This window comes from Coloeus monedula (assembly GCF_965178545.1).
Source record: "Coloeus monedula genome assembly, chromosome: 1".
Lineage (NCBI taxonomy): Eukaryota > Metazoa > Chordata > Aves > Passeriformes > Corvidae > Coloeus > Coloeus monedula.
Window position 1 is genome coordinate 131,910,044 of NC_138781.1, and position 18,104 is coordinate 131,928,147.

The 18,104-nt window shown below is 37.3% G+C and overlaps 1 protein-coding gene across 1 annotated transcript in view; it reads left to right on the forward strand.

Annotated features, from left to right (window-relative positions):
• The window catches only part of RALYL (RALY RNA binding protein like), a gene marked incomplete at its 3' end in the record, with an annotated part of 175,984 nt that overhangs the window by 112,004 nt on the left and 45,876 nt on the right, over positions 1–18,104 (forward strand). The window contains exon 2 of the mRNA XM_082286476.1: positions 7,126–7,201. Coding sequence (XP_082142602.1) covers positions 7,126–7,201 — 76 coding nt within the window. The remainder of the gene's footprint in view (positions 1–7,125; positions 7,202–18,104) is intronic.

An 18,104-nucleotide genomic window follows, 5' to 3' on the forward strand; every position in this document is an offset into this window, starting at 1 on the left:
GGGGTATGGGAGCCAATGGGAAAACTCTGAGGGAGTGGTGATGGGGCAAGGGCCAGTGGGGGAACAGGGAGTGGAGAACCTTCTAGGGCAAGGACATATAAGGTAACAAAGGGCAGGGAGGCCAATGGGCCAACTGGGGAAGCAGAACTGGGGTACATTAACATAACAGAACAGAGCATCCTGGGAGAAGCCTTTTCTTTTCTAACCATGGAGGATCTCTGATCTTAGGGACTGTCCCACTCAGCAGATTCTCTTTGTCCTTTGTTCCATAGGCTCACTGGCCTCCACTATATAGTCAGTGGTGTGCCTTCCTCGGCAGCCCAGCACCTCAGGGTGACCCCTGCCATATCACAGTAATTCTTCTGCAGAGATTTAAGCACCAGAAGAGAGGCAGTTTGTAGGGTCTTGGCCACAGCTTTTTCAGTCACAGTGGAGTCCATGGACAGTCAGTCAGAGGGCACAAATAAGAATTCCCCAGGCAGAAGTGATGCCTCTCCCTAGACATGGACATGGATCATTGCTGATGACACAACCAATAGGGCCAGGAAGTTTGGCCCAGACTGTGTTGTTACCTGGGGTGGGAGGTGCAGGGATGACAGCAAACAGACAAAAACCAGGGCAGACCAATGCTCCACCTCAGCTGTGAAGTCCATTGGCATCCATTCTGAAGCTGAGAGACTGCTATTTCCAGGACTCTGAAGGAATGTTTTGTGATGAGACTACAGACAGGACAGGAGTTCCCCTTTTAGCTGTCACCTGTCCTCACACCAACCCAATTCTGGGGAATAGAAAAAAATTTCTTGCAAGACAACACCTAACACTTTTGCTACTGAATGGTTTTAAGAATGATAGCTTATATAATCCTACAGCCTCATTTCATTTTAGCCGTATTTAATGAAAGAAGAAATGGTTGAACAAAGCAATTTCATATACTATTCAACAAGCAGCTCTTTCCGTATGAAGCATTAACAATAGCTGTCATCTTTGTACAAAAAAGGCTTCCAGTTACTTCAATGCTAAGAGAAAATCCAAATACAGCTGACAACCCCACAAGAAAATTACTTTTAATAGCATTATGGAAAAGGAAAAGGTGTGACCCAGACCTCCATTTAATATTTTACTAGCCTTCAGAATTAATTTGAGTTTGTGTTCAATTTTCTGGAAAGTTTATTCTTTACAGCTGTGCAATTTGGGCACATAATAGAAGAGAACAGAGAGCTGTCCTTTCCCCTCTGCTTTTTTCACATGTTAGAGATGGGGGAAAGGGAGGAAATGACATGTAATCAGTGGAACATGTAAAGAAAAAAGTAAGTTTATGATGTAAAAAAATGTCATATGACTCCATTAAAATTTCTTTAGCAGGCAGCAGGGAAATTTATAAGACTAGAAGAGTATAAAAGAAAGATTAGCCTTTACTTTGCTGGTGTACAGTTACACTATAAATCATATATCTACAGGCTTTTTTCTAAATTGCATCTACCTCTTGGTCTTTCTCTTCTATCCCATATACTTTGTGTCATCTGAAAGAGGAGAAAATGCATCCTGATCTCTCTCTATCAATACCTCCCTCTGTATATAGATTGTACATTCACTGTGTGAATTTCTTCCTATATCCTAATTTAAATTACCATCTCTTCCATTAAGTGTTAGTCTAAAGCATAGCTGGTCTGGAAATACACAATAATACACTTTTTTATCCAAAATTTAAGTCAAATCAGTGTAGAATTGTTCAAGTAATGTCTCAGTTTCTGTAACCATTCACAAGAATGTGTGGAAGAACACCTGATGAAACATGTCTTAGAAAATCAGCTTTTAAGCTATAGAGGTACTTGGAGTTTTCTTAGCTCCAGGTTTTGGTTTCCAGTCTTTCTGACATTCAGCCCACACTCAGAGGTCACATCCTCAGTATTAAATTATAGGTACTAATTATGGGTATGTGGATCTGTTCTCTTTCACTAGGTGAAATGCCTGCAGTGGTCTCTAGGTCATGTCCATTCTCTACCTACACCTAGAAATTGCATAGGACAGTACTTGTAAACTGTGGCTAAAAGTCATGCAAAGAAAAAATTTAACAATTTAATACAACAGATTAATGACTACTAATGCCTTGATAGGGCTCCATTTAATTTTGTAGGTTAGATGTAGCCTGAGACACAGGCTCTGAACTGGCAGCAGAAAGCTTCAAAATCCCAGTTTTCATGAATTGAGTTAGTGCCTGTTGAAGCTTCTTGCTATGGCATTTGTTTTTGTGAACCAAAATGATTTGGGCTTTGTTTTTTTTTCTTTTAAATAACACTTTTCAAAGAATCTGAAGGGCAGGTATACTAAGAAATACTGAAAAACTTCTCAGGCATGAATGCTCTTTAGGTATCATTGCTTTGCACTTACAAAGCCTGTTTAAAGTCAGCTGTTGTTTTCAGGACCAGCTTCTCAGGTTACTTTGCCAGGGAATCTGTGAGCAAAGCACCAGGACTAGCTGATACTGCCTCTCTAAAAATAGGGTGTTCACATCTGGAGGAGGTAGGCAGTCAATGGTAGGAATCAGTGATAGGAGAAATCATGCTGTGTTGAGTTGTTTTTTCAGACATTTTATGTAGCCACTGAGTAGCCACAATGAGTGTCCTCTATAATGGTATTCATGCTCTTTTTAAAATTATGACTTGTCATTTATCACTAGACATTTTCAGTATAATTACAAATAAAAATACCATGCTCAAAATTAGATATATTGTGCTGATGACACACAACCTTGAATGAAGTCTAAATCTCATCCTTTAACTAAGCTCTGCTAAGATAACAGGAAAATACAGAACTAAAAATTGATTTCTTTTGATAAAGAAAATAATTTCATTTGGTTCTGAAAGCACATAAGACCAGGATGCTGCATTACAATGTGTTGTCTTCTGCATTTTCACTTTTATATTCTTAACGTTTCCTTAGTATTTTGAATTTCAGTGATGAATTTATCTTGATGTTAATATCTAAGTGAACATTTCTAGTATATGAGCAGAGAAAATAATGTGAGTCCCTGAGGTGCTTCATTCCCACATACAATTATACAATCATAGAATCATAGAATGGTTTGGGTTGGAATGGACCTTAAAGATTATCTAGTTCAAACCTCCCTGCCATGGGCAGGGACACCTTGGACCAGACCAGGTTGATCAGAGCCGCATCCTACTTGGCCTTGAACGCTTGCAGAGATAGGGCATCCAGAGCTTCTCTGGGCAACCTGTTCCAGTGCCTCAGCACCCTCACAGTAAAGAATTTCTTCCTAATATCTAATCTAAACCTGTGCTCAGTTTGAAGCCATTATACCCTGTCCTGTCATTACAGGCCCTTGTAAAAAGTCCCCGTTCAGTTTTCTTGTAGGCTCCCTGCAGGTATTAGAAGGCTGCTACAGGATGTCTCTGAAGCCTTCTCTTCTCCGGGCTGAACAACCCCAATTCTCTCAGCCCTCTGATCCTCTTGGTGGCCCTCCCCTAGGCTTGCTTTAATAGGCTCGTGTCCTTCTTATGTTGGGAAACAAGAGCTGGACAGAGTACTACAACTGAGAGCAGAGCAGAGGGGCAGAATCCCCTCCCTCGCCCTGCTGGCCACACTGCTTTCGATGAAGCCCAGGTTATGGTTGGCTTTCTGGGCTGCAAGCGCACATTATCACGTCACATCAAGCTTCTCATCTTCACCCCCAAACCTGTTCTCAATCCATTCTCCACCCAGCCTGTGTTAGTGCTTGGGATTGCCCAGACCCGGGCGCAGGACCTTGCACTTGGCCTTGTTGAACTTCTTAAGGTTCACACAAGCCCACTTCTCATGCTTTTTAATGTCTCTCTAGATGGCATCACTTGTCTCCAGTGTCCATACAGCTTGGTGTCATTGGCAAACCTGCTGAGGGTGCACTCAATGCCACTGTCTATGTTGCCAGTTGCACCAGTCCCAATACCAATCCCCAAGGAATGACACTTATCAGTGGTCTCCACCAGAAAGTCTACCCATTTAATACAACTTCTTGAGTGTGACCATGAGCTATTTCTTCATCTGCCAGGTGCCCAATTCATCAAATCCATGCCTCTCCAGAAGCAATGTGAATGTCTGTGTCCCTTGCAACGTTGTCTGATACATATTCACATACAAGCGCAGTAGCTAATTTAACAGCATAAGGAGTGATACGTCTCTGCATTCCTTGGCGTGGAATCATTAGCACAGGTAAATCTCTGTGCTGCAGACAGCAAATTTATTTGACACAGAGTTTATGATCTAGTAGATGTAAATGTCTGCTGTGAAACCAATGATGGATGAAGGAAGAGAACAACTTATCTCACAAGATTTCCAGTTGGGATAGAAATAATCTATCTTGAGAAATGTTGACAAGTTCACTTCTAATCTTAGTTAGAAAATTGAGGCTGGAAGAGATAGTGCTGAAAAAATAATAGGGTGAAAATCTGTTATAACTTTTGAAAGCATTTCCTACATCCATTCTTAACTTGCTACAAAGTGCTTAGGGAGTTGCAGAGCTATTCAATCACTTTCATATTAACAGAAAAGCCCCATGTGCACAGCTTTTCTATCAACTATTTCCTGTGCTAAAGGCAATTTTTGACTATTACTATCTGTGTAAAGTAGTTCACTGTTTAGAGATTTATTTAAGTGTCAGGGAATCTTAACGGATTCTGAACAGCTTTGCCACTGTGCCTGTCACAGTGTCACCTTTCTGACATTTTTGATTGAAATAAAGAGAACACATAACAAACAGCCCTTAGCCTTCTACACTACTCACTTTTTTTAAAAGTGGGTCTTGTAGAGCTGCAAATGTAGGTCTATAAGAATAGTCATCATAGTATTGATCTGTCCCAGGAGGATACGAAAAAGTTTTTAAAACCTGTTAATAAGGGTTTAAGGAGAAGAAGGTCTAAGATGTAGCTCTGAAACCATAGCAGATGAGAGAAGAAAAATATGTGAAGATTATGGTATTGTGAAGATGATACCACAGCCTCAGGTATTTCCCAAGAGCAGATTATAATTCTACTTCTTTTTTTTTTTTTCATAAAATCTTTCCTACTTTCAGTAGGAGATGGTGAAAGTCAATACAGTCAATAACCTTAAACTGACATATAAAAATAGTGTGAAAAGGTCTAATTATCGCATATGTCACAGGATAAAAATTTTGTTTCAATTCTGTTATTTCCAGGAGCTGATGGAAATGCAACAGAGCTATAAAAATTCCTCAGTGGCTTTCAGAAATTTTTGATGTTTACTTTGTTGATTCAACATTGTAAAATTTATATATCTTGAAATAAGGGCATCATAGCTGAATTTATACCAAAAATGGGAGTCAAAAATAAAAATATTAAATAAAGCACCTGCTTAAAATTAAGGGAAGGAAAGAATTTTAAGGAGGCATGAAAACTGTCTCCAGTGTTCATCCAATTCCAGAGAGTTAGGTGAAACAAGAAAATTAATATTTTTTGAAAAATTATTATTTAATATTAATACAACTCCTACAAAAGAAACTGCAGTCAGATTTAATCTCAAAATGCTTTCTATAAAGAAAATCTTACTTAAGTATTTTTTATTATATATTTCTACATAAAATCTTTTTATTTCAGGTCCTTGTATCATTTTAAATAAATGTTGACTGAGCTTAAAATATCAAAAATAAGTGTAAAATTCTTTTAAATTCTTTTAAATATTTGAAGTATGGCATTTCCATTAGAAAAATATTTTCTGTCAAAAAACAAATCTAAGGTACATACATTTTCAGTGTTTCTGATTGTTAAAAAAGGTCAGATTGGAGTTTTCTTATTCTTTTTGTGTGAAATAAAAGTATCAAGTCAGTAAGTCTCAGGCTTTTACTGCATCTTTTGAGGTCAAGCATAATAAATAAAAATGTTTGAGCTTTTAACATCACTGCACTGGACAGTGTTTATTCTTACTCCTACACCTTATCTTTCTACTTCTTCCTCCACTACACTCAATTTCAGGTTAAACACAGACTTTACAAAGAACATGTGTTTTCTTCAAAGTCTCAACCACCACGCAATTCCGCATTTAATGGCATATGATGTTCTGTCACAACAATTTTACACTGAAACTACTCTGATGATTTTGTTGACTGTTATTCTTTTTTTATATTATTGAAGCTGAGAAGAGATTTAGCTGCAGCATCCCTCAAATTGCATGAAATTAGTTTCCTAAACAGAAGTTTCAAGTTATCCGTGTGATTTGTTGTAATATCAACTTTGCAACATTCAATCAAGAGTGGAGGAGCTTTTTAATATAGATTTGTGTTTATACAGACAGGTTCCTAAGCTCCAGAAGATATTCGCCACAGAAGGGTCTGTGCTTCTTTATCCATGTGTAACTGTTCTAGCAATCATAACGAGACATCTGTCTCCTGGTATGTCTTTGAGTATGATTCAAAGGAAGAGACAAATTTGAGAACAAGATTAATGTCTATAGAAGCTATATCTATATATCTATTTCAAGCTTATGTCTATATAAGCTTGACTTTCTTTTATATTTCAAGCATAAATTTGCAGGTAGAATATAAGCAAACTTTCAAAGTGTTCACAAGATTTCTGATCTTGTTGAGAATTATAAGTATCTGCCTAAGAGAAAACATTTGCAAAACCACATTTTCTCATTCTCCAAGGAGAGATGTATTTGGGGTAGAAAATAGATACTCTCTTGTTTTTGAAGAGCTACTTTCTGAGTGCATAGTGAAGTAGCAGTTAAGGATCACTGTGCATTTCTTAAGATCCTAAAGAGGAATTCTTCAGAACAATTGCAGTCCTCCTCAACAGAATTTGACTTGAGATCATAGTTTATTTCACCATCCAAATCTTCTTCTGTAATAGAAATACCTTATTCACCAAGTTGAAACATGTGTGTTTAAAAAATGTCATTTCTCTCTGTTAGCAGTAATTAATATTTTGCCTAAAATCCTCATGCATTAAAGTAAAAATTTTTTTGAAATTTCTACAGCATCAATTCAGAAGAAGTAAAAAACTAGACAGATGTTTTAGGTTTTCATTTTCACTGCCTATTACTCATTTTCAGCGAGTTGAAGGTGCCTTTGCAAACTTCCAGATGTCTGAATTACTGATATTAATTGTTTCCTTTCAGATATCAACATGGCAGGAGAACCAAAACCATACAGACCAAAACCTGGCAACAAACGGCCACTTTCAGCACTTTACAGGTAAGTGAGATTTCACTTTAACTTATCCCAATACAATTTTTATCAGAAAAATTATGGTAACCTGAAATGTATCTACCAGTGGCACTGTGCAATGTTTACCAAAAATAATGAAATCTAAGTATTAATGATCCCACTACTAGTACTAATATCAATTTTTTTTTTCCTTAATTGAGTGGTATTTCAACTTTTAGTCCTTATGATTCAGTACTTGGCTATAGCCTCATTTTTTGTGACTTTTTTATTTGCAATGATCAGTGATATAACTAATAATTTCAGAGCAACAGACTCTCATGGATTTTTCTTTCAAGGGTGAAAACCAAGTTCTGACAAAAGAGGACTTCTTCCTTGGCTGTTCAGGAGAGCATTGATAGTGTCTTTCTCCTATTCCCAGGTGCCTTTTGTCGTAGAGCTTGTACAAACTTGAAGAAACATCATTTTTTTTTTCCAAATCAATTATGTTTAGTGAAGCATTACAGATTGTTAGGGCTACCATGCCCACATGTATTTCTGCTCAATAAACCTCACTTCTCATAAAAGTATTACAGAATTTATGCTCCAGATCCATGGAAGGAATTAGGGGTGATTTCTACTGTAGCTGAACTGCAGCTACACTGCATTTGGGCTCCAAGAGCAACAGCTCAGTAGTGAAATCAGACATACTTGAGCAGTACTTTTTCATGCCTTGTCTGGTCTGAAAGCTTCAGATGGAAATTCAAGGGTGGGATCTCAGAATAAGATAACCAGGAGCATTTTAGATCTGAGCCTCCATGCTATATAGAAGAAATTTGAAGTTTTATCATATAGCTGCCCTTAGCTGAAGTGATAGAAATATTATTTTTGGAGAAGAGAATCCCTGTTTCATCAGTACTCTCAACTGCAAGCTGCTAACTCTGTAGGTGTTCCTGGTAAGCTTGGTCTACTCTGTCTCTGTGCCAGTATTTCAAAAGATTTTGAAAGATGTTCTGTGATATCTAGTATTTATATTTCCACCTCTGAGCTTTTGAAGGTTTTATCATAAATACTTGTTCTACAGAAAAGATAGGGATAAGAGAGAGATCTATGGAAAGTTCTAAAGGAATTTTAAAGAGGAAAAATATCTTAGATTTTGTCCTTTCGTGGATGCAGTGCAAACTATTTCTCTAGAAGATCATGAGGCTTTTATGAGCAAGTAACAGAATCCTTCCATTTCCCCCTTCATTCTCCCTCTCTGTTCTGACCTTTTAAGACCCTACCTGGAGTACTGTGTCCTGCTCTGGAGTAGTAAGGACAAGAAAGTGCTTACAGGGGGCTTATAAAATAGAAGGAGAACACCGTTTTACATGGGCTGATGGTGTTAGGATAAAGGGGAACAATCTTCAACTAAAAGAGGAGGGATTTAGATTAGATGTTAGGAAGAAATTCTATACTCAGAGGGTAGTGAGGTGCTGGAACAGGTTGCCCAGGGTGGTCGTGGATGTCCCATTGTAAATATTCAAGGCCAGGTTGGATGGGGTCCTGAGCAATCTTATCTAGTGGATTGCATCCCTGCCCATGGTGGGGTGGTTGCAACTAGATAATCTTTAAGGTCCCTTCCAACCCAAGCCATTCTATTATTGTATGATAATGAGGAACTTTGATTATCTCAGTATCGCTTAACCTAATTATGTGAGAAGATCAATGACTAATGAAGTTTTGGCAACACTGAGAACATTTACTTATTTCAGAAGACTGTACTGGGTCTGACTGGGATGGAGTTAACTTTCTTCATAGGATTCTATATGTGTTTTGGGTTTGTTACTAAAATACACCAATGTTTTGGCTGTTGCTGAACAGTGTTTGCAAGCCTCATGGTTTTCTCCTTTTCCTGTTCTGCCTTTGCAATTAGTAGGCTTGGGGTAGACAAGAAGTTGTGAGGAAATATATCTGAGACAGCTGACCCAACCTGGCCAAAGAGATATTCTCTCATATAGTCAGAAATAAAAATTGGGAAGGTTTTTTTTCCAAAGCAGCCATTGCTTTGAGATTGCCTGGACTGTTTATGGGAGGTGGAAAGTAATTGCCTTTGCATCACTTGGATTTTTTCCCTCCTTCCTTTCCTTGTTGAACTGTAATTATCTCAATCCATGAGGCTTTTTCACTTTTGGTGTCTCCTTCAGCCAGATAAGGGACAATAGTAGGGGAATGAGTTAGTGACTATGTGGGTGCTTAGCTGCTGGCCAGGATCCACCCACGAGACTGAGAAAGTTAAGAGGGAAGTGATTACATTAGATTTGATTTGCACCAAGAGAGTCATCGGTTAAAAATTTAGTTGTTACAAACCAGTCACTGTTAAAAGGAAGAACTGTAAGCAGTAGAAATAGGATAATGGATTTCAGAAAGGACAGACTTAAATGAGCTCAGAGACCTGGTGAGTAAAAAGGTTCTTGGAAAGAAATTTGAGGGACAAAAGAAGTGCAGAAAATCTTACACTGACTGTGCTTAAGGTAGAACAGAAAATTCTCCTGAAGCAGAAAAAGTCAAACAAAGGAATAATATGACAGCGTCAACTTTCTTTAACATTCTAAAAATTGAAAAGGAATTGTACAAATGTAGACTCCAAACCCCATGGAAGTAGAAAAGAAGAGCAGAGTCATCCTACAGGATGTCAGAAAGGCTAAAGCACCTAACAGTATAAAAGGTAACAAAAAGATTGTCATTAGAGTAACATCCTCTGATTTTTAGTTAGGAGGAAAAGAGAGCAGATAGTAGATGATACAGAAAAGGCTTCTTTTTTGTTAACACAAGTGGTTAGCTAACCAGCTATTAAAGAAAGTCAATTTTAACCAGAGGGTATGCAATAAAAAAAAATGGCTAACCAGTGTTTGACTAAGTGAATTTAATGGAAATGGTCTGATAACATTCACTGTTCTGTGCTCAAAGAACTAGCTGAATCTGTGTGTCGACATTAATGATTGTTTCCAAAAATGTATGGAGGTCATGTAAGGTGAAGAAACAATGGGTAAGGGCAGGTGTTATACCTATTTTTAAGAAGAAAATATTCAGCAGAATACTAGGTCAGACTAGCTTTGATTCTAAGAAATATAACACATTATTAAAAATGAATTTATCAAGACCAAAATGTTAATAAATTGGTAAAAATATCAGGAGCATATTATGCTGAAGCAATATAATTTTCTATTTTCTTCTTTGACAAGATAGCAAATTTACTGTAGAAAGAGATGTGCTGTATGGTCATTGTCATGGTTTAGCAATGACACTCCCAATTTAGTGCTCCCTGAGATTCTCCCAAACCAGACTCCACTTGCTCACTGCTGCCCCTTTCCTTCCCCCTTCCTGCTCCAGGGATGGTGTTTAGAATTGGAGGTAGAAAGGGGTGAAAATTGCAGTTTGAGACAAGAACAATTTAGTGGAAAGAGCAATGAGATAAAAAAAGGGAACACTAACAACAAAAATGTTAATATCAAAAGGTATAAGACAAAAAACTATTTACATGGAAAGCCCATGACAAGTACTGACCAGCTTTTCCACGCCACACTTTCTTCCAAGTGGAAAAGGAATGCCTTTCTCCCCAGAAACCAGAGAAAAAGTGCCTTTCCCCCGCCCCTGGCAATGATGTAAAATGCTATTCAGCAATATTTGGGTGTGGCCAGGCCCGCTCAGCAGAGCACAGAGTAGCCCACAACTCCTGGGCTCAAGCAATCCCATCCAGTGGGCTCAGTCCCCCAGTAGCTGGGACCACAGGCACACACCACCACACCTGGCCACTGTAATGGATCCACTGGTCCAGGATGAAACTAGAGCAGTCATTTAAACAAGCTTTGACACTTACTATCTGCGCAATTTTCATAAGCATGTTCAGGAAAGTTGTCTAGAAGAAACTGTCCTAAGGTAGACATCCGATGGAAAAACAGTGACTATGTACAACACAGTATTAAGGATACCAACTGTTATTTGTTCAGTCTCCTTTGTCACAGATTTTTAAATTGTATTTTTGATATGTGAGACAACATTAAAAACAATTTCAATACAAGTAAGCAGGAGTGCTGTGCAGGCTTGCATGATTTTATTTACTTTAAATTGCTTTAGGCTTCGAAAGTGTTCAAAGAACTCTGCATTTCTGAAGAGAAGTTTGTACCACATTTATAGGTGGATATACACATAACTCGTTAATACAGAGCAACTGATGTCTATGATGTGTTATATCCTCATAATTTGCTTGTGTGTCTAAGTAATTAGATTAATTTTTTCCTGTAACTGTATAATGCTTTGTAATGTCTCGGTTCAGGATGTACATTCCTTTATTTTAACTTTTCTAGTTTTATGATCTGTGTGAAAATAATCTCATTTAACCTTACCTACGTGAAACTTAGCGTGAGCCTAAATGTGAGGCACATAAATTTTTAGATGCAAGACAGATAAGTAAATAATAAAAGGACTTCCATTTTTTGTTTAGGCCTTAAAAATATTTTGAGAAAATTTAGTCTTTGTTAACAGAAAACTGTTAAACACATTATTAATTTTAAGCATGCTCATTGAATATCTTAAAATGTACTTAGAGTAGTGTTCAGGAATCATCTAAATTCTAACATAACTATAAGCTCCATCAGCATTCATCCTAATTTGCATTGCTGTTCAGTATGTGAGGGGGGACTTAAATCGCAGAAGGTTCAAAATTGTTCTGAATTTTCTTTTTAGCACAGCACTTCTGCAGAAAACTACATGTTTAAAAAAAATCTGCATCTTAAAATGGTTTTGCATCCTGTTATGTTGGTCTAGCCTCCAGAAGAAATTAATTTTACTGGCACATCTTAGTACCTTTGAAACACAAGGTGAAGATTAAAGGTGCTGACACAAATGTGTTAAAGCACTCTGGGAGCAATGTTCTGATAAAATAAAAGATCACACTTTGTCTTTTTAATTTAGTGGTGTTTTGATCAATAGTTCACTAAAGCAACTCTGTCTCACCATATGAAAGCCTATTTACTGTGTTTTTCCTCTGTGTTTATGCTCCAACATACCAAAGTACAATCAACCACAAATGCTCTGATGGACTGATAGTCTGCTTCTCTACATCATAAAAGAAGTTTTTAACTATTTGTTGTTCATTTCAGTCCACTACCATGTTATATGTGTTAAGTACATGCCTGAATGATTTTTCTCCATTTCAGAAGCCTTTGTTTCAGTTATTAAAATAAGATGAGGCTCTTGGAATTCCTGTCTCTGGAGGCTGTTGATGTGCAACTATTCCCAGTTGCTCAAGGAGTGGATCCACACCCCAGCACAGGTGGAGCAGAGCCACTGTGCACATGCTGGCTGTGGCTGGCCTTCCCTCAGGACATGCAGCATGTCCTTTCTGAATGGCTGTCAGCATGGGGGGGCTGGCTAAAATTCTTATCTGGCACCCCTCTGGTAGTAACAAGGTTGAGAGGGTTTGAGAAGGATGACAGGAGCACCTACCTCTGAGTCTTTTGAAAAAACAAAAACACTATGCTACAGGCTGGCAGAATGGTGCCATTTTTATTGTCATGAAAATGAGAACAATTGCTGCAGGCTCTGCTGCATGAGGTGGTGGTGGGGATCTGCTGGAGACCACACAAGGGGCATGGGGAGTTAATGAGAAAACTAGTTAACTGACCAAAGACAAATCCTCAAGAGTAAAGTGATATTTGTACAATGTAGGAAAGCAGGGGACTAGGATTTGAAAGAAAAATGGAAATGTGAGTTACTGGGCAGTGCCAGGGTCACTGTCTTTGCTCTACACAGTTTAACGTTGTAGTTGACCTATAAAGTCTTCCAAGACTGTTCTATCTAAGAATAACCCTCCCCATGTGGATTATTTTCACCCTTGCCAAACTCCAAGCTTCTTTAGAGGGCCACAAACAAAATTGGCTGTGGCCCAGTGTGGCATCTTGAAGATTCCCATAGGAGTTATTCAATCCCCAGTCATCCCAGTATTCCTATTGGTGTCTGGGCATGAAGCTGCCTAGCCTAAGATCCATCCTGCAAGGCACATTCTGGAATGAGACAATTAACAGAATGGATTTAGTGAATAGATTAACAAAGCCAGGACGAACTGAGTGAAACAGCCTCTCACTGTGTTGGCTTAGCTGTAACCAGAACCCCTCACTGGTGTTGAGTTCCCACAGCATTGCCCAGCTGTAGCATACAGTGATCCTGCAAAGGCTTCCCTCCAGGACAAGTTTTTTCCAAGCTGTTCTCTGAAATTTCAGGCGTACAGTTCAGCACTCCCTGTGTGGTATTAGATAGCACAGTGATTTCCCATTACCAATCACTTCTCCCCATAATGCAGTTGAAATGTATATTCAACATGCTTGATTTCACATGCTACTAATTAGCTACATTAAACAGCCTTTAATTTAAAATTTCATAACTCCCATGGCCTCCGGAACAAATTATTTTATTTAAATGTCTAATATTAGTGTACTGGAAAGGGATGTTCTTTTATTTACATGGTGTGATTATTTTTTATGTCAATGTTTTATTTTTCTTAGACATAAATATTTTATCAATTTCCTCAGCACATTTTATCTTTATAATCTCTAACATGAAAATGATAGAATTATGTTGCACATTTCGCATTTCCTTTGGGTTTTCAGTCTTATAGAAGAGGCTGAAAGAATTGTTTGCAGACTTTCTCTATTTGCTCTCTGCTTCTTACATTTATTGAAAATATTGTTTATAAAGTTTGCTGTGGTTTGGTTTGCCTCAGAGCCATCCATTATTTTGAGTTGCTTTGCTGAGCACTCCTGAGCACCCTTCATTTCAGGAGAAAGTATGAAAAGGATGGTGATGGGCAACTTGATTTTGTCTTCTAGTCTAGGAGTCTTCTTGAGATCATTCCTCCCACTTGAAAGTGCTAACATAAACTCAACAAGTTCTGTGCCAAACAAGCATTACTATTCTACTAGAACACTGCAGTATTTTGCATAGTTACTGTGGTAGTGTGCCACTGATAGTGTAGTATCAATATTTTCAAACCTGCCATATAATAAAAATAACTGCAGATATAAGCATCTTTCTTAATTGAATACTGTCCTAGATTTTCAACAACTTTTTCCTTTATACTTTCTTTTTCTTAATGAGCTTGTGTCCATCATTATTGCTGACCTACAAGAGACTAAAGACATAGTCCAGAAAAACCTGATCAAGTATTTTCTGATACTTTAATTAATCAAATTTAATTAATCAAATTGTGGTTACAACTCCTACTTTATTCGATATATTGAATGAAAAAAAATTTATGCTTATGGAACATAATCTTTCTATGACTATGTCATATTAAGACTATATAGTGTGATATTTCTTTTGAATCAAAGTGATTATTTTTCTACAGAAATGTAGATTACCTTTCTTCATGGAAAAAAAGCTATTTTATTTCAGTGTAATGGCATGGATCTAAGATAAATGTTGTTCTGAAGTTCTTCTCCTGACAAAAGATTTAGCTTCCATAAAAAACCCCACATTTCTAGACATGTTTAAATAGAGAGAATTTTAAGTCCAGTAGGATACTATTTACATTCATTTAATCAAAGAATGTTGCTGGTGGTCACATTTGAATCAGTCATTACTGTACAGAAAAAGTATAATTTAGTTTCAAATTCTTACTTGAACAGTATAAATTTTGCTCGTGTTGAGAATTTAAGTAGTATTCTCAATTACATTAAAAATCGTAAAAGGTACAAATACAAAGCTACAGCAGATGCAGTGATTCAATTTGATGTGAATCACCTTTTTTCTGTGTGTTTTTTAATTTTCTTTCAAGAAAAGACCCCCCATGTCAAATAACTAGTATCATAGGAATAACAACAAAAAAAATCTGCTGCTGGAAGGCAGCACATGCAGGTCTTCACTTCTGAATTATGGTGGTGTAATTGCAATCAGTTTGGTCCCATAGATGTTTAAAACAATACAGGTGCTCAGAGCAGTTGGGAGAGGCAAACAGAGTTTAAGTTTGCCCTTTCACATGATGCAGAGTATGAATCTGCAGCACTTGATAGATTTAGGGATGGGGGAAATGGGACAAAAAGATATCTCAGGTCCTTAGCAACATCCGAGAAAACCTTTTGCTTCTCTTTGTTTTGAAATAAATCACAAATAAAGAAATAGACCAAAAGAAGAAAAATGCAACTGGCATCTTGATTTCTTCATTCAGTCATATTATTCCTATCTGTGTGGTAACTCCAATAACAACGAGAACAAAACTCTCCTTTTTAAAAATCTTCCTTTTCACTATCAAAAATACTGCTAACTCCCCTTAAGAAGGGAACTAGGGCAGGTTTTGCCTCTCAGATCAACACTATATGATAAATCTTACATTTTTCTCATGTTTGTTTTCTTTTTTCACCTTTACAAGTTTTTAAACTATGTCCTTGACATGGATCCATTTAGAAGTAGGTCCTACATAAAGACTAGCACTTGTCTTTGTTGCAATCTCCCCTCAAGTTATTCCTTAGATTTATACAGTCTTTCCTCAGTTTTTTTTTTCCTTTGTTAAGAGGAAGTGACAGCAGCTTATACACATCTGCACAGGAGCTGCATCCCTCTTCCTCTCTCAGAACTCTTCCTCTTGCAGGTGATACATGATATCATATTAATGATGTCTTCCTCCAAAAAAGCCCAGACACCATAACCACATTCATGCACAGATTAGAAAATCTGAAGAATAATCTGTTCTCTTATTATTGTTGGGTTTTTCCTGGTGTTTAATTTTCTTTCTTACTTTTTCCTTCTGCTATGAAACCTGAAGCAATAAACTATAGATAAGGTATCTAACTGCAAACTTTCTTTTTTTCATGGTTTTTAATCACTGTTTATACCACAGTATAACAGAAAACATATTCGCAACTTTCTGATCGCATTGAAATTATTATGACTCCTTTCTTATCCAAGAATTTTGGCTGCCAATATGAATGAAAAAAACTTTGTCTTATGAATCAAAATGTAGATTTCTAAAAGGTGCAGAGCATTGGTGAGTTTGCCTGCAGGCAAACAGAAATAGTACTTTTAGTCATGCATTCACTTTAAGTCTTGACAGCCTGAGCCCTATTCCTATCCCTTATTACATGTGAGATTTCTACCCTTTATCACTGCATAGATCCTTGCATTTAAGAAATAAACAGTTTGGACTCTGTATGTTGTCTTCTATATGAAGATGATGTCTTCTGTAGGTATTCTGCTGTGTTTCAGTTAGGCTAAAAAGAACAGTGCTTTCAATATATTAAAAAGAAATCAGAAACTGACACCATGGTATTTTTCTGCATTTGAGTTTTAGTGAAGAAGGCATCACAGAAATAGTATCCAGATTTGCAGACAGTGCTGTTCAGAAACTGTCTTATTAAGTCTTAAAAGAATCGACCTAGGGTTCATGACAGAGAATAGAGGAGGGCCTGTCCTGGCATCGCAAACGCACAGCGGAATTCTTCATTTTCAGGTGTTTAGTAAACCCTTAATTGCTGCAGTAATCAGAGATGCAGAACACTGTGCTTCAGAGAACCACTTAGCGGACTTGCAAATAGGCATTGGTTCTCACATAATGTAACAGAAGGGTGTAATTTGGTCTGGGAGCTGCTGGTGTACTGCAAGGGCACCATTATGTGGCTTACAAAGAGCTACAGAAATATGATGCTGGGTTATAAATTTAGTACTCTGTGAATAAATAAGGAAGGTTGGATAAATGAGAGACTGTAACACATTTTAAAGTCTTATGAATGATATTAGAAGAGGAAATCTAACATATACTTAATTTAAAAGAAAATTGATTGTTAAGTAAGATTATAAACAGCATGGAAGGCTGTGTACCACCACAGAGGGACAACAGAAACATATTATTATGCATTGAATTAGCAACAATGGAATTACCATGCAGGTTTATTTTTTGGTGAATTCTGTTAGTGTTCGAGCATACTGTTTGAAAATATGCTATCCACCCTGCCAGAATTGATACTTAGTGCTGTTGGTGCATAAATGTAATTTACTTTTCAAAGAATAGGTTACAAATTGCATGCCTTTTTGGTAGATCGTGTTGCCAGTATTCCCAAAACTTCTGGCAAAAGTACTGGCTATTTTACTGAAAAGTAAAAAATGCATTCATAATCATAAGTGGTTTGAGTCCTAAGAAACGAGCATTTTCTAATACATATTGTCATAAAAATGTATGTTGCATTTTTCAGTTTTTGCATGGGTGAGATTATTCTAGGGAACAGCATGACAAACACGAATCTTACATTGTCAGAGAAGTGGCCCTCCTGTTACTGCTTTAAAGTGTTAGTAGTGTCATTGAGGGAAAAAGGATATTATGCCTCTACCCTTGGGATCCTCAAAGGCAATGCCTGCATTAACCTTCATCTATTTGGGACTGCAAATAGCCACACAGCAAAGTAGTATTGATTGTGTGTATTAGATCAGTCAACACTGTTTTGTTCAACCCACCCCGATGAACTCATTCTAGATGTTTTTAGATAAGTACGTATTGACCTGAGTGTTCTTACCCTGCTTTAGAGCAGAATAGGGTCAGATGAAATCAACTTCATGCAAAGAATGATTAAACCTGTGAGGAAGAAAACTCTAAGGCACACTACTTATATCCCTAGATTTTTCTCAAAATTCCTTCTTTTGTTTGGAGCATAGTTTTTTGCAAAATTCAGCAACTAGTAAAATCACAGGAATAAGCAAATAAAAATTGTCACTGGCATGGAGTTATTTTCATTCTTCAAGGTTTGTTTCCTCTGCTTTCTTGGACGAAGTCACCAAATTGAGCACATTTTCAGTTTGGGAAATTTGCAAGAATCTCACTTTGAATCTGAGTGTGAATTACTTCATGACTGGAAACATCAGACAGATGCGATGTATAGGTTAAACACAGTTTAATTTATCACTCTGTTTGGCAACAGGAGGCTTCTCTTGG